Consider the following 24359-nt stretch of genomic DNA (forward strand, 5'->3'; position numbering starts at 1 on the left):
TTTTGGCAAAGTCCCACATGGGAGACATGGTCTAGAAAGTTAGATCCATAGACCCCAGGGCAATTTGACAAATTGGATCCAAAATTGGTTTAGTGGCAGGTGGTAGAGGGTGATGGTCAAAGGTTGCTTTTGTGACGGGAAGCCTGTGTTCAGTGATGTATTGCAGGGATTGATGCTGGGTCCCTTTTGTTTGTAATATGTGTTAATCATCAAGACATGGAAGTAGGAGATATGATCAGTAAGTTCGCAGATGGCAAAAAAGTCTGTGGTGTGGTAAGTAATGAGAAGGAAAGCCTTAGATTGCAGTATGATATAGACGGGCTGGTCAGATGAGCAGAATAGTGGCAAGTAGAATTTAACCCTGAAAAGTGTGAGGTGATGCATTTTGGGCAGTCCAACAGGCAAGGGAATACATAATAAACAGTAGGAACCTAGAAAGTACAGAGAACCAGTGGGATCCTGAAGGCAGCAGGACAGGTAGATAAGGCGGTTGAGAAGGCAAATGGGATATTTGCCTTTATTAGCTGAGGTGTAGAAGAGCATGGAGGTTATGATGGAGCTGTACAAAATACTCATTAGACCATAGCTGGAGTACTGTGTGCAGTTCTAGTTACCACACTATAGGAAGGATGTGATTGCACTAGAAATGGTGCAGAGGAGATTCACTAAGGTATTGCCTGGGCTGGAGCATTTCAGCAATGAAGAGAGACTGGATAGCCTGGCGTTGTTTTACTTAAAGCAGAGAAGGCTAAGGCGGGTATGGGAAGGGGTGTGATCAAGATATTCTTGGCCCTGAAAACATCCTGGCCCTGGTACTGAAGACTGGTGCTCCAAAGCTTGCCTCAACCTTAGCCAAGCAGTTCCAGCACAGCTACATCAATGGCTTCCACCTGGCAATGTGGAAAATTGCCCAGGTATGGCTTGTCCATAAAAGACTAGACAAGGTTGGGTTGAGTAGTCCTTGACTGACCTAAAATTCTTGGAGCTGAGAGGATCACTGTAAAGATGGGAAAAAAATAATCAAGTTCATGTTTTTGGGTTTCTATGTAATATTTTGAAGAGTTGTTGAGAGTAAATGAAAGTTCAAGTTGAAGGATAATGTTACATGTTGTTTCCTTCTTCTATTCGAAATCTTTAGCTTGGGGTTTCCTATTTTTGGGGCTGATATTCTAGCTTTGATTCCTCAGTGCTTTAGGAGAAGGAAAGAGAGGGGCCCTGGCTCCAGTTCTAGATAGGTTGAGTAAGCTGCATCTGTGGGAACTGAAGATTCTTTAATACCATAAGTTGATACAGCTGGAGTACTGTGTGCAGTTTTGGTTGCTTCACTTGCGGAAGGATATATTGGCCTTGGAGGGAGTGCAGAGGAGGTTCACTAGGCTGATACCAGGGATGAGGGGGTTGGACTATGAAGAGAGACCAAATAGACCAGGTCTGTACTCGTTGGAGTTTAGAAGGCTGAGGGGGGATCTTATAGAGCCGTATAAGATAATGAAGGGATGGATAGGGTAGAGGTAGAGAGATTCTTCCCGCTTAGAAAGGATAGCAGGACTAGAGGACACAGCCTCAAGATAAGGGCGGGGGGAGCAGTTTAGATCAGAGATGAGGAGGAACTTCTTCACTCAAAGGGTGGTGAATCTCTGGAATTCTCTGCCCGTTGAAGTGGCTACCTCGCTAAATATATTTAAGTCACGGATAGATAGCTTTCTGATAGACAGGGGAATTAAGGGTTATGGGGAGAAAGTGGGAAAGTGGAACTGATCCACTTCAGATCAACCATAATCTTATTGAATGGTGGGGCAAACTCGAAGGGCTAGATGGCCTACTCCTGTTCCTATTTCTTACGTTCTTATATTCTTACGATACAGCCAATGGATGCTGAAACATTTTATATTTCAAATATTCTGTTGTGTGCCCTAAGTTTCGTTCCACTTCATTATCTGAAACCAGTCTTCTGTCTCTTTGGGAGCCTTAGTAGACATACAATATGATCAACTAGCAACAATCACATTATGAGTCTTGGGAAATTGTGTCTCCAGAAGCAGTTTGAATAACTTAAGGGGTGCTAATTTCCAGATCCAGTATGATATCAACAATTATTTTGGGGATCTAGTTAAGCCTACTTTGTGTGACACTGATGTTTTGATATCAGGACGGAATTTTCCTGTTCCGCCCGCAATGGGGATTGTAGCATGTGAGGGGTGGACCATGAAAAGGTCCATTGACTTCGGGTGGAACTTTCTGGTTTTGGGGGGAGGGCTCAGCCAGAAAATCCCATCCTAATTCATCTAGTGTGAAAATGTACTTTCCTATTCTTATTAACATTATCAAAAGGAAGCACTGGATACATAGATAGAGTTTGGATTTGAATCTATCTGACATTGCTGGGTTAAAACTCTTCTCTGGTTCCTATATAAAGTTAAGTTTCAACTGAATTTCAGCAGTCCATTTCAAATAGATATGTACTCCAAATGTGTTACTAATTGCCAGGATTACACAGAAGGTTAATGTAAAAAAGTAACTGCTACATTGGGGAATGCTGATGTTCTGATGCTGTGGTAGAGGCACATTGTGTGAACATAATAGAGTGTATTTTACTCTATATCTAACCTGGCAATGCTCAAAACTGGGTTCCTAAAATAAGGGTTTCATCAAACAGGTTTGTCACTTGAAGGTGAAGCAAAAACATCAAGGTATTGTCATGACAACAGGAAACTATGACTGTGTGAGAGATACCTACAACTTCAGCAGCTAACCACAGACGTATTAAACTGTTTAAAAAAGATCATATTTTAAAAAAACAAGACAAAACACAGATCAAAAATGGCTGCCACAAGTCTTCAGATGACCATATCTGATGATGCTGTAAAGTTAACCACTTCTCTGGAAAGCCTGTATGGAATGCACTGCTGACTTTTTGCATGCAATTTCACACCTGGTGGTGGGAGAAGGGCAGACAGAGGAGGACATCACGGTCCACTTCAAATAGGAAACAATCTTGAAAGGAAAGCATTAAAGATGTAAAGCGTTGGACTTTGAGTCGAGTCAACCCCACAATTTTACAGGAAATTCAAGTGGCTGCAACGTTTAATAATCTACCTCAAAGATAAGCAATGGACTTGAGCATATTTTTATTTAACATTTTATTGGAGCCTTATTTCTGATATTGTGTGCATGTCTTCATTATTTTTTCTCAGGTTTAGTAACTGATAAATGTTTTCTTTGACTTGAGAAAATCTGGATTGATTGGCTCCTTACAAATATATTTGTATTGGAAAAGGCATAGAAAATGGGAACATGAGGCCATTCGGCCCTTTGAGCCTGCTCTACCATTCATTATGATCATGTCTGATCATCCAACTCAATAGCCTGATCCCACTTTCCCCCCATTTTCGGGGAGAGTAAATTTTAAAACCTTTGTCGCAACCGATCGAGAGAGCTGAAGGAAAGGGGAACCATCTCACTCCTTCTCAGCTAGTTGTAGCAGCTTGAAGAGGTCAATAAAGTTACGGAAAACCAACATGGTAAGTGCAACTGCACTGAAGCAACATATTAATGATTAAACCCACTTCAATGGAACTGAGGTCCCAATTCAAGGGCAGGGAAGAATTTATGTATAATTAACAACCTTCAGCTCCTTGAACCTCTTTCACCATTCTGTTAGATTATGACTAAACTATACTCCATATCTTTTTAATGTCCATATTTAACAAATTCTATGGATTTCAGTTTGAAAATTCTGATTGACCCAGTAACTACAGTCAAGCACTCCCTCAGTACTGCATGGAAATGTCAGCCTGGATTATTTCTCCAAGTCAGTGGAGTGAGACTTGAATCCATGACCTTGTAATTCAAGAGGTGAAATTGTTACTACAGCAGGAAGTCTGGGCCACCTAGAAGTTACATTATTTGTTTTCCATAACCATGAAAAATTAGTTGTTGTGTTTATGCTAATGTTGATTCTGTGATGCTTTCCATCCATTTATAGAACTGTAACCAAGAGACATCTTATGATATCCTGGGGACTGATATCTGGGCAGTTAACACCTTTGAGCATGTCAGGTATGTGTTTTTATTTTACACTTTATTTTCAATTCTCTTGCCCCATGCCCTGCTCCTTTTACTTCTTTTGATGTCCCACCAATTATTTCAACCCAATGGAAGATGTGCTTCAAGTTACTAAGGAATAGGATATGTTTTTAAATTTTCATTCTCTCCCATTACTTTCATTACCCTGAGCATTATGCAGCTCGGTTACCAGAACAAGTATCAGCATGCGGCACCTTTTCTAGTGAGGAGATGGTCTCTTGAACTAATTCATATCCGCATCAGAGATCTGGAAGCAGGGGAAACATATTAATATTTTTAAGAGTGCCAGAGCTGGGGAATCTGGTTGTATCTCCATCTCACACAGCGGTGATCTTAATTATAACATGGGGAAGTTGTTGTGACTTCATAGTATTCTAATACAAATAAAAGCTTTAACCCTTGAAGTATCAGCATCTCCAGGGAGCTGAGTGCTTTCTAGGTCAATCATTTTTAAAAATAACTTGAGCTCACAAAAATAGAGTCCCCTGACACTAGAGAAATAATGTGAAATGGGAACTAATTTGAATAATGTGATCTCACATTCTCATAATATCGAGTTTTAATAAACTATATGCGCTGTGAATCTGTGAAACTGTTTCATTAGTAAAGGGGAGAGAAAAGACACATGGCTAACAAATGTCCTATTGCACCCAGCGTTTCACAAGTGAGGAAGACATTGTTGCTCTTCCTTTTTGTACCTCTCCAGACCCATGCTGTTCCTCCCCCTCATTTGCTCTGTCCTCCACTGCCAAAGCATGCTGTCCCATCCTGTTTGTGTGCAACCTTTAGTGTTTGAGCGCAACAGTGTATGTTATTGTGACCTTCTTCCCTCTTTATACTGAACATCCGCCCGTAAACTGTGGCTTTTATCCATACTTGTTCATTTGTCTACTATCTGGTGTTATTTATTATGTCAAAAATATCAAGACTGCTGGAAGACTAAGCCAAATAATGAGTGGAAAAAAGCCAAATGGTAGTTTTAATTTACAAGGCAGGGAGATGTCTGCCGTTCATTTTCTCCTAGTTGTAACTACACATATCTGAAGAGTTGATACCTTAAATATTTTGTGAAATTGATGTGTTGGTGCAATAGCTTTGAACATTTCAGGAACGATTGTTTTCTTGTGCACAGCAGACTTTTTTCAAAGTAGGACTATTCAAAAGTGTGACTAGGGAGACCCAACTTGGGAGCAAATCATCCACCCTTTCAACCTGGTGTGAAAGATGTGGGTGGAACTGAGTGAAAGAAACAAAAGAAAAATGCCTCAAGAAAGGAGGCGGTTATCAAACAAAAACCTAAGTGGGAGGTTCCTCCTTTATCTCCCGAGAAGGTGAATAAGGGAATTTTTTGGGTCTGTTCAACTAAAGACCTTTGTGGGCCTATTCCTCTGGAAACCAAAGATAATTTGAAGACATCCTGATGCAGGCCTATTTCCCTGTGAGTTATAATTTCTGCGGGTTTTTTCTTGCAGTGGAGCAACATGGGATCTACAACCTGAGAAATTAGATTTCACCAACTCGTTTCATCGAAAGCATTTACAAAACGCTTCCAAGTACCTCCCCCACATTGATCAAGAAGGGTAAGTATCGTTTCTCCAAATGCAAAAGGGAGATTCTTGACATTTCTTCCAGTTGGAGAATCTTCATCTCCATAACTTTATTCTTAAGGTGCCGTCAAAAGGAACAGATTGTTTTCCATTACAGAGAGAGGAGGGAAAGCAAACTGTGGAGAAGCATTCTTTTTGTTCTTCAGAATTCCCCAGTATAGATAGGAAACTCCACTGCATGAGAAGTTGCATCCCACATTCTCAAACATATATACTCAGGATGTGGATATTACTGGCAAGGTCGACATTTATTGGCTATCCCTGGTTACCCAGTGAAGATAGTGGTGGAGTTTCTCCTTGAACTTCTGATCATGCTCGATTTGGCAAAGTGCCTTGCTAGGCCACTTCAGAGAGCAGTTAAAAGCCAACCACATCCATTGTCCACAGAAAGTTTTCTTTATTAAGCTGTGTACTTTCATGGAAGGAAGTTGGATTCAAACTTACTGTAGGTACAGATTTGATTTCCTGCATTCAGCAAGGTGAATGTTTCCTTGCTGGATAACTCAACTTTATTTTTGGCATTAATGCGCAATGCTTCCTCAGATGTAGCACAAGCCAAATGTGGAGTTAATCCTCTCTGTGCCCCAATAAGAAAACTCTGCTTACATTTCCCTCAGCATTCATCACTCTGAGTAAGATTCGTTTTCTCTTAACCTTTCTACACCTGATGGTGCATAGATCAGACTTTTGTCTGTTTCTGTCGCTAATTTTTCCTGTCACAGGTTGCTAGTCTGTCACATGGGCTTATGGACAGCAATTTAATCTGAATGATCAATGATTAATTCTCTGCTCCATCCACCCTCTTACATTGTGCCTTCTTAACCTGAGTGCTACTAGAGCGTAATTCCACTAACTGTTCCCATGCTCTTCTAATCAACTTGATCAGAATACTGAAGGTTCTGTTTCCCTTAGTTGAAGGGTCAGTCACATAGGTTCAAAGTTCGAGATTTAGAGGGGATGTGAGGAAAAGCTTTTTTACCCAGAATGTGGTGATCATCTGGAATGCGCTGCCTGGGAGGCTGGTGGAGGCGGGTTGTCTCATATCCTTTAAAAAGCATCTGGGTCAGCACTTGGCGCATCATAACATTCAGAGCTATGGGCCAAGTGCTGGTAGATGGGATTAGGTCAGAGTTCAGGTGTTTCTGATGTGTCGGTGCAGATTTGATGGTCTGAAGGGCCTCTTCTGTGCTATTTGATTCTATGGTTCTAGACATACAGGTTCCTTTTGACTCTTGCCTTTGGCCTCTCTCTTCTACAGTTCTGTTCTCCCCCAAATTCTTGTCTCTTGGATGCAGTTCTTTCCTTCATTTCCTCCCTCCTACAATATCGTATTCTGATCCTCAGCCCCTTCCTCTCATATGACTGCCCAATACATTTTGTCTTCCATCTCCCTACAAAAACAAAAAAAAAGTTATTAGAAATGGTGCAAGTTATCAAAGGAGTGTCACGCAGGAATACAACTCAGAAACTGAAGGACGGTAAATATAAGGGGTTATGGGAATAGGACCTGGATGGGATTGTGGTCGATGCAGACTCGCTGGACCAAATGGCCTCCTTCTGCACTGTAGGGATTCTATGAAACATGAGGCCAACAATCAGTAGAAAAGCTCTAAAATAAAAGCAAAATGTTGCGGTAGCGATCGGGAATGAAAGAAGAATGTGCTGTAAAAGCTTTGGCAACATTTATGGAGAGAGAAACAAGAATTAACATGAGTCTGATATTTTAAGGGGGTTCAGGCCAGAATTATCTATCAGATGCCATCTACAGCTATTGTTTGGTCTTTGTATGAGTTTTTCAAGTACTCCATTAGCAAACATCACCATGAAAGAAGGTCAACTTACTGAAGTTCAACGAACCAGCATTGATGCCATACTTGGACTGCATTACTCCTATATTTCCATTGTTGCACCCTTTTTAATGAGAGAATTGAAGGGAGGTAGGAGTATGATGGATTTTATGTTGTTGAAAAAAGGGAAGGGGACAGGTGGAGCAATAGTGGTCAGTAATAAGTTAGTGAATAATGGAAATTATAAAGATATCACGGAACCAAAGGTAAAGGTTCTGGTAATGATAATGAAACAAAGTTTTACCCTATCTACCTCATAGTTCACAATGTTTCCAACTTTCATATTATCCACAAATTTTAAATTTGTGCCCTGTGCACTGAGGTCTATTAGCAAAAAGAGTAAGGGTCCCAACACCAGAAAGAACAAAATCAGCCCGGGAAACAGGCCCTTCAGCCCAACGAGCCCGCGCTGCCATCTCAACCTCTGGGGAACTCCACGCCAAACCTTCCTCTTGTCAGAGAAACAACTACTACTGTTTCCTGTCATTCTTTCAATTTTGTGTCTATATTGCTCCTGTCCCTTTTATTCTGTGAACTATAACTTTGCTCACAACTCTATTGTGTGGCACTTTATCAGCAGTCCATGTACATAAAGAGAATTGCACTCATCAACCTTCTCTGTTATCTTTTCAAAAAAACTCAAGGAAGTTAGTTAAAAATCCTTAATTAACTGGAATTTGCCTCTGATTATTATTTATACACTGAAGTATCAGCTGGGACTTTCCAGCAAATCCACACATTGACGGGACTGGAAGATCTCACTGGTATGAAAGGATGGAAAGTTCCGGCCATCATTTCAGAAAGCTTCCCCACCACTGAGGTTAAACTGAGAGGTCTATAGTTGCCGGGTTCATCTCTGTATCCCTTTTTGAACAAGGGTGTAACATTTGCAATTCTCCAGATCTCTGGCAGCATCTCTGAGTTGAAGGAAGACTGAAAAATAATGGCCACTATCTCTGCAATTTCCACTGTCACTTCCTTTTAGCTTTTATTGGTAGAGGGATTGAATTTCGGAGCCATGAGGACATGTTGCAACTGCACAAAGCTCTGGTGCGGCCGCACTTGGAGTATTGCGTACAGTTCTGGTCGCCGCATTATAAGAAAGATGTGGAGGCATTGGAAAGGGTGCAGAGGAGGTTTACCAGGACGTTGCCTGGTATGGTGGGAAGGTCTTATGAGGAAAGGCTTGAGGGACTTGAGGTTGTTTTCGTTAGAAAGAAGAAGGTTGAGAGGTGACCTAATTGAGGCATAGAAGATGATCAGAGGGTTAGATAGGGTGAATAGTGAGAGCCTTTTTCCTCGGATGGTGATGGCTAACAGGAGGGGACATAGCTTTTAAATTAAGGGGTGGTAATTATAGGATGGATGTCAGAGGTAGGTTCTTTACTCAGAGGGTAGTAAGGGCATGGAATGACCTGCCTGCAGCAGTTGTGGACTCGCCAACTTTAAGGGCGTTGAAATGGTCAGTGGATAGGCATATGGATAACACTGGAACAGTTTAGGTTAGAGGGTCATTAGATTGGTTTCACTGGTCGGCGCAACATCGAGGGCTGAAGGGCCTGTACTGCACTGTAATGTTCTATGTTTCTAGCATCTCCTGGTATCTTATCAACCCTAAGTACAGGCAGCCTATCCAATATCTCCTCCTTATCAATTTGAAACCCTTCTGAATTACCTCCTCTTTCATCATGATCTGTAAAGACAGATACAAAGTATTTCAAAGTTCAGCCACACCCTCAGCCTCCATGCATAAATCCCCTTTTTGGTTCCTCATCAGCCCCATTCCTGCACAATCCTTTTACTATTATATGCCTATAAAAGACTCCTGTCTCTTCATATTCTCTGGCTGCTTCTTTTATTTAACTTCTTCTCTGAACTTTCTATATTCAGCCTGGATTCTTGCTTGTAACGTTAACCTGGCACCTGAAATGAACACACTTGTTCTGCATCTTAACATCTATCTCTTTTATCATCCAGGGAGCTCTGGATCTGTTTGTTCTGCCTTTGCACGTTGCAGAAATATACCTTGTCTGTGCCCAAACTATCTCTTCTCCAAAGGCAACCCATTGTTCAGATACCATTTTGCCTGCCAACCTTTGATTCCAGTTGATCTAGGCTGGATCCATCCTCTTTCCACTGAAGCTGGTTTCCCCCCCGTTAATTTTTCTTACTCTAGATTTTTCCTTGTCCTTTTCCATTACCAACCTAAACCTTATGATACAATGATCCTCTACTCACATGTGGTTAACTTTGCCCACCTCATTACCAGGAACCAGGTATATCTCGTTGGGATGTCCAATGTGCTATCGTCTTCTTCTGCTGTAAATACTGAAATAATTATTCAGCATGTCTACCATCACTGTTATCAGTTTTCCCACATTATACTTGATCACCCAGCTTTTCTGCTGTTGATTTTGATAATCCTTGCAAGTTTCTTTTTATAGCTGTTACGGTCTGTATATGTAAACATGTGTGTGTTTGGAGCTCTTATGGTCTGTCTATGTATGTGTAAAGTAGTGTGTGCGTCTCTGTGTGTGACCTTCCTTTACATGCTGCACCAACATGATCCAGGAGACCCAAGTATAGGAAGAGAAAAATCTGCCTCATGCTCTTCACTGAGGTTTTGGATTTGTGTATTTTCCTACTCTGCAACCCAGAAACACTGACCTTTGAAATATCCCAGTGGAGAGCTGGTTAATGTCGATATGGTTTGGTTGCAGGTCACAGTTTTTTTTAAACATTACTTATAGGTCCATGGTTCTTTAAACAATGGTAGTCTGTGCTTTATATCTGGGGCAATTAATTCCTGGGAAACAGGTTAAACCAGCTTGGAGAAGAATGAGCAGCTGTAAATGGAATATTATGGAGACCTCTACTCTGACCATCACTATCTTAATCCTGATGTGGAGATGCCAGCATAGGACTGGGGTGGGCACAGTAAGAAGTCTCACAACATCAGGCCTACGTCCAGCAGGTTTATTTAGTATCACGAGCTTTCGGAGCACGGCCCCTTCATCAGTTAAGTGGAGCTCCACTCACCTGATGAAGGAGCAGCGCTCCAAAAGCTCATGATACCAATTAAACCTATTGGGCTTCAACCTGGTATTGTGAGACTACTTATTGTGCCTATCTTAATCCTAATGAAGGTGCAAAAATGTTGGCTTTCCATTTTTAAGTAAGTTTCCCTCATGTGTTCCCAGTTAATGGCTGGAATTCTCTGCCCATTCACACCCTGCTACCGCTGCAAGCAAGGGCAGAAAATTTGGCACTCACCAAATCTCCATTCATTCCAGCGGGACCAGAGAATCCTGATGGCATGAACGGCCAGAAAATTCCAGCCTGTGCGACTTCTGTGACACAATTGGCAGGCAGTTAACGTATTCCAAAGACTCCTGCTGGGATGGCCAGGGGCAACTTAATTTTCCACACTGCGGTAAAGAGAAGTAGATTGATAGGGAAATTGTACAGCAGATGGGATGGGTGGGAAGTGTTACTTACAGGCCTGATTGGATTGGGAAGAGAAAGCACCTGCAACTCTGCAAATGGTGTTTATGAAGGGAAGAAGGTGCATTCTGCAGGGAAGTTTATTTATTGTCAGTGTTGGGGACCATTGTTAGTCACAAGCTGTGTACTGTGTTCCAGTTGTCAGTTGCCTTCTTTCTAGAATATCAGCCTTTGCCTTGAGTCTATAAAGATTAAAAGACTCAGGCCTAATGCTGCTGCTCCTCTTGTTATTTGTGCAGGATGGTGAAAGGGAAGTTTGAAGAGGACGGAAACATTACCTTGAATGACCTGGACAAAGTGCTTCCTGTACGGCAGGTATACCTGAACCTCATGCTGCTAACTCATTTGCATTCACCACACTGGGGGTCTAGTCAACATTCCGTGCCTGGAGGGACAAAGTTATATGGAACCTCGGGTGGAACAGGGCAACAATATTTTGTTTTCAAGTTCTGAAGGTTTATATTTCACTGGGGCCCAACAGTGTAGATTATCTGACCAACCGTTCAGTTCTGCAGCTTGAATCTTGAGATAACTAGGCTGAAAGTTATTTTACAGCTTTTGTGAAGGGAAGTACTGTTGGTGCTGTTTATTTGGTGTGAATGCTCAGAAAATGACTTGCCTAAGCCTTCAGGAATAACTCCAATCACTGCAGTTATCGTCAGCAGTGTTGAGCACTGACGTCAAAGGCACTGAATGGCCTGATGTTCTGTTGGAGAGCTTTCGACTCAGTGGCCTACTCTGCCATCTGGTGATTGTGTTTGGCATTATGGATCATTGTGAGTGCTTTTCATTCTAGTGTTTTTTTTAACATTTGTAGTGGAGTAGAAATTTGGCCAAAATCCTAAATTCATTTGGAAAAAGCAGTTCAGAAAAAAAAATGAAGTTTAGAAGATTTGAAGGAGAATTTTACAAAGTTGACTGCGTTCTGCGGTGAATTTTCAGGAGAGATTTGATAAATTAGGGATAAGGGGACCTTTTTTTTGAGCTAGAAGGACAACAGAACTTAATCTTTTGTAAGCCACTCAAGTCCATGTTGTAGAATAAAATTATTTGGCACTTGGAGAAATACAAATCAGGGCCAGTCAGCACAGATTTCAGAAAGGCAGGGTAGACTTGACCAGTCATATAGAATTTTTTGTAGGGGCGGGGAAACAGTTGATAGGTAAGGAAAATGCAGTGGGTTTGTATAATCCAAGTCCCTTTTGAAAGCCTCAATAAAATCTGCCTCCACCACGGTCTCAAGGAGTGTATTCTAGATTCTACCCACTTGCTGTATAAAACATCTGGTTCTCAATGGTTCCACCAATGAGGGAATAGCTTCTCTCAATCTACACTGTCTAGATCCTTCATGGCGTCGAATCTCTTCTCCACCTTTTCTTTATGAAGAACAAGACCAGGTTCCTCAACCTATCCAGGTAACTGATGTCATCCCTGTCACTATTTTTGTAAATCCTTTCTATACCTTCTCTAAAGCCGTCACATCCTTCCTAAATTATGGTGCGTGGAACTGGATGCAATACTCCAGGTAAGATCAAATCTCACTTCCCTGCTCCACCTTATATACCATACAACTTTTAAAAAGGTTAATTTAAATTCCTTAGTTTTTACTCTGTGCCGCTGTTAATAAAGCCCTGGATCTTGTATGCTTTAACAACTATTTAACCTGCCCTACCACCTTACAGTCAGAAATAGAAGAATTTATAATCCATAGCAAAGAAGTGGCTGACCAACTAAGTACATACTTTAGCTCTGTCTTCACGAAGGAGGACACAAATTATGTACCAGAAATGTTGGGGAATACAGGGTTTAGTGAGGGGGAGGAACTGAAGGAAATCAGTTTAGTAAGGAAGTAGGTGAAGTTGAAGGCTGATAATTCGCCAGAGTAGATGTAGAAATAGTGGATGCATCGATCTTCCAAGGTTCTATAGATCCTATGGATTGGAGGGTAGGTAATGTAACCCCAGTATTTAAAAAGGGGAATAGAAAGAAAATGGGTAATTACAGACCAGTCAGCCAGATGTCAGTAGTGGGGAAAATGCTAGAGTTAATTATAAAAGATTTTATAACAGACGTCTTGAAAAACAGTGGTAGAATCAGACAGAATCAACATGGATTTATGAAAGGATAATCATGCTTGACAAATCTACTGGAATTCTTTGAGGATGTAACTGGCCTTGGAGGGAGTGCAGAGGAGGTTTACTAGGCTGATACCGGAGTTGAGGGGGTTGAGCTATGAGGAGAGGCTGAATAAACTAGGCTTGTACTCGTTAGAGTTTAGAAGAATGAGGGGAGATCTCATTGAGACGTACAAGATGATGAATGGGATGGATAGGATAGAGGTGGAAAGACTCTTCCCGCTCAAAAAAGACAGTAGGACTAGGGGGCACAGCCTCAAGATAAAAGGAGGGCGGTTTAGAACGGAGTTGAGGAGGAACTTCTTCACTCAAAGGGTGGTGAATCTCTGGAATTCTCTGCCCGTTGAAGTGGTGGAGGCTGCCTCGCTAAATATTTTTAAGACGCGGGTTGATGGGTTTTTGATAGGAGAGGGGATTAAGGGTTATGGGGAGAGGGCGGGAAAGTGGAACTGAGCAGCGACAGATCAGCCATGATCTTATTGAATGGCGGGGCAGGCTCGAAGGGCTGGATGGCCTACTCCTGCTCCTATTTCTTATGTTCTTATGTTCTTTCAATGAAATTCCACATAAGAGATTAGCGTGTAAAATTAAACTTTATGAGATTGGGAGTAATGTGTTGAGATGGATAGAAAACTAGTTCATAAGAATCATAAGAACAAGGAGCAGGCAATTCAGCCCCTCGAGCTTGCTCCGCCATTCAATATGATCATGGCTGATCTCATCTCAGCCTCAACTCCTCTTTCCTGCCTGTTCGCCCTTCAAATAGCCCTTCAAATCCTTGCTAATTAAAAATCTGTCTACCTCGTCCTGAAATTTACTCGGGAAGTCCAGTATCCACCTCACTCTGGGGTCATAAGTACCTCAGACTCACAGCCCCTTGAGAGAAGTAACTTCTGCTCATCTCTGTTTTAAATTTGCCATCCCTTATCCTAAAACCACAATCTCTTGTTCTAAGTTGCCCTACAAGAGGAAACATCCTCTTCAGATCTACTTTGCCAATTCCTCTTATCATTTTGTACACCTCAATTAGATCGCCTCTTATTCTACTAAACTCCAGGGAGTATAGCCCTAAACTGCCCAATTTCTATTCGTAAGTCAAATCCCTCAAGTCTGGAAGGAATCCTCTGAACTGCCTTCAATGCAACTACATTCCTCTTCAAGAGGATCAAAACTGTACACAATACTCAAAGTGCAGCCTTACTAATGCTTTGTACAGTAGCAGCAACACTTCCATATTACCTGCTGTATCTGCATACTGCTTTCGGGTTGACAGAAAAGAAACAAAGAGTAGGAATAAATGGGTCTTTTTCCAACTGGCAAGCAGTGACTAGTGGGGTACCGGTGTCAGGAACCCAACTATTTACAATATATATTAATGATTTAGGTGACAGAACTAAATGTAACATCTCCAAGTTTTGCAGATTGACACAAAGTTTTGAAAAATGAAGGGTATCTGTCCTCTCTCCTCCCCCACCGCCCCTCAAGATTGCTGACCCCCCCCCCAACCCCCCCGCAATCCATGGAAGTTCCCATTACCAGCTTGTAAAATTTACACATCCCACTTTTCTATGCTCCAAAGTCTAGCTGTCTCATCTCCCAGCCATGACCATGCACATGTACCTTTTGTCACTCTGATTCTTACTCCCCTGAGTACCACAAAAAGCAGCCATCCCTCACAACATCTCCACATAGTGCCAAGCCAACTCGATACTCATCCTTGCTGAGCGCAAATTATTAAACCACTTGTGGCACTAGATCCAGGAGTGACACACCATGTCGTGCCTGCTGACCTGGATTGCCACCTCTGATCAGATCTTCTTTGTCTGTTGAGGTGGCCTCCCTTTGCCATTTGTAGCATCAACATGTCCCTAGTGATACTCACTGCACCACTAATGTGTGCAGGCACTTCTCTGAAAACCAGTGAGTGGTTGGGGAAATTCCCCACCAGCATTGCCCTACCACCTGGCATGCACAGTTGCTGAGGGCCAAAACTGCAAATTTCAATAGTGTCTCCAAGACAACTCCCTGAAGCTCCTTAAAATCACCTTGCAGCCTTCAAGGAGCTGCCTCTGCTGTTTCTAAAAGCCCTGTCAGGTCCCATTTGAACCCAGTTAGACCTGTCATTCTTTCACCCCTGCTGCCAACGCATTGGCAATATCTGATCACACTGGCCAGTCTTGAATTGGTCATCCAGTGTAGAACTGAACTTGGGGTTCAATCACACACATTTCCGGACCTGCCAATTGAGCGTGCCCGACAAGCACAAAATCCAGGCAGGTGTCTCTTTAAACACAGCCCACAGCTAAAGTGATTGAAGAATGGTGTGTTAATTAATGTCACTTAAAAGGGACATGAGAGAATATTTGAAATTATTTGGGATTTTCAAGCCAGTTGCTGTGCAATTACTCTGGCAACTTAAAATCCCATGCTAATATGTACTCTAAATGATTAAGTTAGATGGTTAACCTACTGTCTAATTTCATCCAACTTTAAGAACTGGAGACCACCGGGATTTTTCTTACCTCATTTCTGGTTTTGGTATGTCCTATCCACAAAAAGCAGGACAAATCCAACCCCACCAATTACCGCCCCATCAGTCTATTCTCGATCATCAGTCAAGTGATGAAAGAGTAATTGACAGTGAAATCGAGCAGCACCTGCTCAGTAATAACCTGCTCACTGACACTGAGTTGGGTTCCTCCAGGCCCCCTCATAAGAACATAAGAAATAGGAGCAGGAGTAGGCCATTTAGCCCTTCGAGCCTGCCCCGCCATTCAACAAGATCATGGCTGATCTGAAGTGGATCAGTTCCACTTTTCCGCTTTCTCCCCATAACCCTTAATTCCCTTGTCTATCAGAAATCTGTCTACCAGTGACTTAAATATATTTAGCGAGGTAGCCCACTTCAATGGGCAGAGATTTCCGGACACTCACCACCCTTTGAATGAAGAAGTTCCTCCTCAACTCCGATCTAAACTGCGGCCCCCCTTATTTTGAGGCTGTGCCCTCTAGTTCTGCTATCCTTTCTAAGCGGGAAGAATCTCTCTACCTCTACCCTATCTAGCCCCTTCATTATCTTATATGTCTCTACAAGATCCCCCCCTCAGCCTTCTAAACTCTGATGAGTACAGACCCAGTCTATTCAATCTCTCTTCGTAGGCTAACCCCCTCATCTCCAGTATCAGCCTAGTGAACCTTCTCTGCACTCCCTCCAAGGCCAATATATCTTTTCGCAAATTCGGCGACCAAAACTGCACACAGTACTCCAGCTGCGGCCTCACCAGTGCCTTGTACAGTTGCAGCAAGACCTCCCTGCTTTTATATTCTATCCCCCTCGCTATAAAGGCCAACATTCCATTCACCTTCTTGATCACCTGCAGACTGGGTTTTTGAGGTTCGTGCACAAGGATCCCCAGGTCCCTCTACACCGTAGCATGCTGAGCTTTTCGCCCTTTAAATAATAATCCCTCTTACTATTATTTCTGCCAAAGTGGGTAACCTCACATTTGCTAACATTATACTCCACCTGCCAGGTCCTCACCCACTCACTCAGCCTATCCAGATCTCTCTGCAGACCTTCCGCGCCTTCCACGCAATTTGCTTTTCCACTCATCTTCATGTCATCAGCAAATTTCGTTATCCTACACTCAGCCCCCTCCTCCAGATCATCTATGTAAATGGTAAACAGTTGAGGCCCCAGCACCGATCCCTGCAGCACTCCACTGGTCACCAACTGCCAACCAGAATAGCACCCATTGATTCCAACTCTCTGCTTCCTATTAAACAACCAATCCTCTATCCACGCTAACACCTTACCCCCAACTCCGTGCACCCTAACCTTTTGCAGCTCTCTTTTTGCACTCAGCTGATTACAGCCTTGGTTCAAACGTGGACAAACAAGTAGAACTCCAGAGGTGCATTGGAAGTCGCTGCCCTTGATAGCAAAGCCGCATTTGACCAAATGTGATATGAAGGAGCCCTAGCAAAACTGGAGTTAGTGAAAATCAGGGGAAACGTTTCCACTGGTTAGAATTATTCCTAGCACAAAAGGAGATGATTGTGGTTATTGGAGGTCAGTCATCTCAACTCCAGGACATCATTGCAGGAGTTCCTCAGGGTAGTGTCCCAGCACCAACCATCTTTAGTTGCTTCATTAATGACCTTCTTTCCACCCTAAGGTGGTTGTAGATGTTGGTCCATGTTATTTGCGACTCCTCAGATAATGAAGCCGTCCATATCTAAATGCAACAAGACCTGGACAATATTCAGGTTTGGGCTGACGAAGAGCAAGTAATATTCATGCTAACTGAGTGCTAAGTAATGACCATCTCCAACAAGAGAGAGTCTAACCATCATTTCTTGACATTCAATGACATTACCATAGCTGAATCCCCCACAGTCAATATCCTGGGGGTTACCATTAAACAGAAATTGAACTGAGCTTTCCATATGAATGCTACAAGGGCAGGTCAGAGGCTAGGAATCCTGCTGTGAGTAACTCACCTCCTGACTTCACAAAGCCTATCCACCATCTACAAAGCACAAGCCAAGAAGAATGATAGAATAACCTTCACTTGCCTGGAAAAGTGCAGCTCCAAAAACACTCAAAAAGCCTGACACCATCCAGAACAAAGCAGCCCACTTGATTAGCATGTCTTCCACAAATATTCACTCCCTCCACCACCAACGCATGGTTGCAGCAGGATCTCACTAAGGGTCCTTTGACAGCACCTTCCAAATCCATGACCACTATCATCTGGAAGGCAAAGAGCCACAGGTACATAGGAACACTATTACCTGGAAGTACCCCTCCAAAACACGCACTATCCTGACTTGGAAATATATTGTATGAACACAACACCAGGTTATTTATTTGGTAGCAAAAGCCGCTAGCTTTCAGAGCGCTGCCCCGACGTCAGGGAAGTGGGAGTTCTGTTCACAAACAGGGTACATAAAGACACAAACTCAATTTACAAAATAATGGTTGGAATGCGGGTCTTTACAGATAATCAAGTCGTAAAGCTACAGACAATGTGAGTGGAGAGAGCATTAATCACAAATAAACCTGTTGGACTTTAACCTGGTGTTGTGAGACATCTTACTGTGTTTACCCTAGTTCAATGCTGGCATCTCCACATCTTGGAAATATATCGCCATTGCTTCACTGTCACTGGTTCCAAATCCTGGATCTTCCTCCCTAACAGCACTGTGGGTGTATCCACAATGCATGGACCGTAGCAGTTCAAGAAGGCAGCTCACAACCATCTTTTCAAGGACAGTTCGTGATGGGCAATAAATGTTGGCCTAGCTGGCGAAGCCCACATCCCTTGAATGAATAAACAAAAAAATGTTGTAGACTAATTGATGGCGATTGATATGAATAGCTCAACAGCTCCATCAAAGTTGCATCATGTGATTAGCAGAGCAGCAGAAGGTGAACTAGGATGACCTTGGTTTGTTTAGCCTAGCAATTCCTATTAAGGAACAACTTCATCAAAATTTATTTCACAAGGTGGATGAATCTGTGATGTGGATTGTACCCAAGATATGTGAGCGGAAACTATGTACTTCACGCCTTCTAATTTCTGTCTGTTTACCTTCATCAGAACCACATTTAATACAACTCTGATAAACATGCTTATTTACTTAAAATGGTAATAAAAACAGAAATGATTGGAAACACACAGCGGATCAGGCAGTGAGAAGTAGGTTTAACATTTCAGATAAGAACATAAGAAATAGGAGCAGGAGTAGGCCATCTAGCCCCTCGAGCCTGCCCCGCCATTCAATAAGATCATGGCTGATCTGTCGTGTCTCAGTTCCACGTTCCCGCCCTCTCCCCATAACCCTTAATCCCCTTGCTTATCAAAAACCTATCAACCTGCGTCTTAAATATCACTGACCTACTGTCAGAATTGGGAAAAGTTGGTGATGTCACACGTTTTAAACAACTACAGACGTAAAGGAAAGGGTGTGGGATGGTGGGGAGGACAAAGAGAACATGTGTGGTCATCTGGGGCAGGGGAGATTAAATGACAAAAGTAGTGATGGTGCTAGACCAAAAGAGATGATAATAATGAGAAAATTGAAGAAAGAAATACAGAAACAAAAAGTGGCGGCAGCAACAGAATCAATACCAGCAGCTGTCACCTGGCTGGAATTGAGGTTATGGTCTAAAATTGTTGAACTTGGTATTGAGTCTGGAAGACTGAAATTAGTCAGAGCCGGAGACAGTTGCTGAGGAAAGGGATGTGGCTATGAAATCGCGTTTTGGTAGACAGCTGGTCTACCACCAAAAGGGAAACAGATTGGCGGCAATATAGACCAGAGACAGTAAAACTCACTCTGCCCATCCATCTTCCTTGCCTGTTCTAATGCCACCCATCATGAGTAAATATCAAGGGAATTATTGTATTGACATTGATGTTTGGGGACATTTTGTGCTTGTGGAAGATACTAGCGATGAGCGCTGCATTGAACAGGGAAAAATCATTTCACAAACAACTATAGAGCACACAGAGAGAAGATATGTATCAAATCCATCACACTGTGTTTTTCTCAGCGCCAGGCTGCAATTTGTTTATTTGGCACTCGCGGCACTTCTTTGGTGCAGATTTATGTTTGCCAGTGGATGGCGATATTGTGCTGTAAATAATGTTTGTAGTAACGACTGACAGTGTATTTATTGTGAGGACTGACTGCATTGCTCCTTTGAGTGGAAGGGATGTGAGGAGCTAGAAATTCTGCCTGTTTAATGTAGTTTTGTCACTGATGATGTTATACCTTGGCTCAGATAAGCACAATCACCACTGAGTCAGATGATTCTGAATTCAAGTCCCACCCAGAGACCTGAAAAGAGCTAAGACATATAATAGAGAAAATTAATAAAAATGTTCAGACTTAGTTAAAAACAAAGACTGGTTTTAGCCGATTCCTATAGGATATCGTCAGATCGTGTGAATAAACTGATCTCAAGGGTAGGCTGTTTTTTTTTCTAATGGATTGATGTTTACCTCATCAGTTGTTCTCTGTGTACAGTTTATAACATCAAAAATCTTCTTTATATTCTGAAATCTGGGCGAAGGATCAAGGTCCATAATACAGGACACCACCAAAACAAGAAAGAGTAGGAGAGAAAGAGAGGTATTTTAATCTTTAAAACAGCAAATACCTGAGGTTAGAGTTTTAAGTGTAGATTCTACACTGGGTGTGACAGGATGAATGCAGATGGGATAATTCCCCTGGCTGGTGAGTCTAAAGCTAGGTGACATAATCTCAGAATAAGGGGGCAGGCCATCTAAGACTGAGATGAGGAGAAATTTCTTCACCCAGGGGGTGGTGAATCTTTGGAATTCTCTACCCGAGAGGGCTGAGGAAGCTCAGTCATTGAGCTCGGTCAAGACAGAGATTGATTGATTTCTGAAGATTAAAGGCATTGTGGGATTTGGGGATAGGGCAGAACAGTGGTGTTGAGGTAGACAATCAGCCATGATCTAACTGAATGGTGGGGCAGGCTTGATTGGCTGAACGGCCTAATACTGTTCCTATGTTCTGAAGACAGATGAAAGATTAAGAGAAGTTAGGACTTTCTGGATTTGAGATTTCATCAAAATATTATGTGGAGATGGTAAAATTTGAATATTGGTGAATCATTGTCATTGGCTTTTCTTCGTTATCCAAGATGGCCATTTCTTGTGTGTGTGTGTGTGTGTGGGGTCACCTGTTGTGTGTGTGTGTGGTCACCTGTTTGTGTGTGTGTGTGGTCACCTGTTGTGTGTGTGTGTGCGTGGTCACCTGTTGTGTGCTCTAACATGTCTGTGGTGCCTAAAGCAGACCTACACAGCCTTCCATAAGTAAGAATTAATTGTCTGACTTGTATTGGGACTGTCCAGTCTTGGCCTTTTCTTCTTAGTTACCTTTATTCTTTGCTTCTCAAAGGAAACAATGCCACAAATCTAGATTGCTCCCTGGGTAGTTCTTTCTTGTGCATTTTCCCCAAGTGTGTGGTGAACTTGCCATATTTCCTGAGGTTCGACTTAAAGGACGTCTCGGCCTACCTTGCCGGTGGTATCCAAACTTAAGTCGTGAACATGTGATCGCCTTAGGGATTTTATCACCAGCCATACAAACAACATGTCTGCTCCATTGGGCTGTGATGAAAAGTGCTTCAATTCCAGATATTTCTGCTCTTTAAAATATCTCAATATTGGGCATTTTATCTTCCCGTTTGATTCTCATGATGTTCTAAATGCCTGTCATAATAGAACCTGCCCAACTGTTTAATATGTCTGGAGTTGGTGTTCCATGTCTCATATAAAAGAGCTGATATTACCATAACTTTATAAACACCATATTTTGCTCTAAGTTTCATACCTTATTTCCTCCACAGTAAACTGGCAAATGCTGAGCTTGCTCTGGCTATTCTATTCACTACCTCGTTGCCAATGCAGATATTTGATTTGATTTGTTATTGTCACATGTATTAGCATACCGTGAAAAGTATGGTTTCTTGTGTACTGTACAGACAAAGCATACCGTTCATAAATCTGAATATATTGTTACAGTCACAGCTGTACTGACAAAGAATCTTACCCAGGCCCACCACCCAACTCTATTCCTGTAACCCTAGCATCAGATACCATTTACCAAGGCTAATCCATCTAACCTACACATCATTGAAGTGCGGGCGGAAACATATGGAGACATGGGGAGAATGTGCAAACTCCACACAATTTCTTTAAAGTAGCTATAAATTGTGCAATTGATTCACCTTTTTGTTGGTTACGTTAATGGAACCAGAACCTTTCGGCAATGACCAAAGATTTATATGAGAAGTGGCTTTGCAATATCTCCACAATCCCATCACAGCTTTTTGAGCTTGGTTTTTCTGGCTGCACCAAACTGCACAGGAGGTTGAAAGATTCCCCCATGATGCTCAGAAAAGTTAGGACTGCTATGTCCGCCGCAATTTTGTTTGCATAGACAAGGTATTCGAATCTTTCCATGTATGAACTCCACCACTCAATGTTCTCATCATATGGTTCTATGGCACCAAAAAACCCCTGATATTTATACAGTGGGAAGAGCTTGCATAAGCACAGTGTACCTCCCTCACTTCCTTTTTCAAACAAGGTAATCCTATTTTCTTCCAAGTTTTACAACACCCCTAACTGAAAATTATTGTTGCAGGGTATTTTTTTTACCTACAATGTTCCCTGCACTGTTGTAGAACTTTCCGGGCAGAGCACATGGCAAGCTGCTTTTCGTAACTGTTTTCTCTGAAATCTTTGTTTAAATTTAAATTTGGGATCTTTTCATGGCTGCTACCAATATCCCCCCCTCCCTCACCAGCTTTGGAGCAGCAATGTTTTTATCATAATCTTTTTCAGATGTCTGCAGCACGGATCAACAATTTTCCTATTTTTTTTTGATTCTCCCGGGAGTCTGCCAACTTGGTTCTGACCTCCTCGTTGCCAATCTTCTTCGTGGTTTTTTTAAAAGGATAGGCTTGCAGACCACAAAGGTACAAACAAACAAGAGCTTTATTAATAAGGTATTTACCCTACAGGCTGTGAGAATGGACTGTGCAAAATGGCCGATTACATCAATATGTCACATGATCATACTCTTAAAACGACCTTGTTCTAATGAGGAACGAACATGAATACACAATAATATGGTCATATTTGGTGACGATTACTGGATTATCTCTCATCTTCCTTAACACACAGTTGTCCGCTATGTTAAGCAGCAGACAAGTGGCATCATCTCTGATATCATATCTGAGATTTCAGTCATCTCAGATTGAAGAGATTGCTATCCGTTCTGAATTGGATGTACATTCCATCAACATTTCCATCAAATGCCTCTGGAAGCATAGCAGCAAATAACATACCGAAGAGCAGAGGCCACGTCACACATGTTTCACACCACCCATTAAGTCAAAGAGGTCAGTGTGTTCACCACACTCTCGGATATATTGACCATTAAGGAATGTCACTAACCTGACCTGTTTGAAACTTTTAGATTTTCACCCTCCTGCCTCATCCCAGGACACTTGATTTATTAAAATAATACAAATAGGATATTCTGAGCAGTTTACAGACTTAGACCAGGCAGCTGGAGCAGCTGCTTTTTAGAACTCCTGATAGGATTACTGGTTTGGATTGTGTTTACTTTCTCTTGCTGTCAACTAACATTACAGATGTCCTTTAACATGGGTTGTTATACGGTATCTATAGCAACTGTGCTGCTAAAGTTGAGGCTGACAATCTGATGGGGCTTTCCTGGTAGCTTAGTTTTTGGGAAGCTTCATTTCCTCCTTTTTCTCCCCCTGTATATTGAAGATACTGCCTTAGCCTTGAGTGCAATACCACGTGCATTGACTGTCTTTCAACATGGGTTTAACCTCTCTTCGTGTATCAGATTAGACAGTGAGCTCTGAATCTTAGGTTCTCAACTGAGGACCAAGGGATAATTGCAAGGATTTCATCAGTGGGCCTTGTCTCTGCTGCACAAATAGGTTAAGATCAATTTAATACTGATCCCGATGGTTGCAATATTCAGGGCATGGAATTATATCATTAGTCTCAGGACACCAAATAGCACTAGCAGTGTCCCTGTCCTGCACAGAAACCGCCTTGACCCCAGGAGTAAATGGTCATTGGTCCAGTATCCTGTTATTGAAAGGACACCATCCAGTCTCAGCAGGCACATTCTGTTTGGCTTATTTGTAAGGGACAAGAGGAGAAGCGAGAGCAGGCATGGCTGCCAATAACATCAGTCTCATCAGCACTTTATCAGCTAGAGTGACAGTATACCAGCTATACAGTGACAGTCTGCCACCCTTGGCAACAATCATTAACTTCAGTATAACCAAGACAGGATGAACACGTGCTTGTGCTTGTTGAAGATAACTCCAGTGTTGTGACAGAGTTATTGCTTAGCAACAAGTTTCACATCAAGCAAGTAAAAAAAAGTGCATGTTCAATTGTGCAATATGTTTATAAGTAAGAATATTTGTTTTCTGTTACAGTATTCTCATTTGAAATTTTTAACACATAAGTATGGGGGCCTCAAAAGCAAAAAGGTTAAGACCCTCTGGTCTAGATCTTCCACTTGCTCCCCTTTTCTTGATGAACGCCCTAAATGAGGTGGGATTTGTGTTCATGTGGAGATTA

At 42.1% G+C, this 24359-nt stretch overlaps 1 protein-coding gene across 4 annotated transcripts in view; it reads left to right on the forward strand.

The window, feature by feature from the left end:
- The window catches only part of ctif (CBP80/20-dependent translation initiation factor), a 263224-nt gene that overhangs the window by 103762 nt on the left and 135103 nt on the right, over positions 1–24359 (forward strand). For 3 of the 4 annotated variants that reach the window (XM_080206055.1, XM_080206007.1, XM_080206130.1), the window contains exons 4-6: positions 3986–4059; positions 5559–5666; positions 11284–11359. In XM_080206055.1, the coding sequence (XP_080062181.1) occupies positions 3986–4059; positions 5559–5666; positions 11284–11359 (258 nt within the window). The remainder of the gene's footprint in view (positions 1–3985; positions 4060–5558; positions 5667–11283; positions 11360–24359) is intronic. The other variant, XM_080206201.1, reaches the window with a different exon arrangement.

Source organism: Carcharhinus amblyrhynchos, chromosome 1 (assembly GCF_965287045.1).
Source record: "Carcharhinus amblyrhynchos chromosome 1, sCarAmb.v2.hapA, whole genome shotgun sequence".
Lineage (NCBI taxonomy): Eukaryota > Metazoa > Chordata > Chondrichthyes > Carcharhiniformes > Carcharhinidae > Carcharhinus > Carcharhinus amblyrhynchos.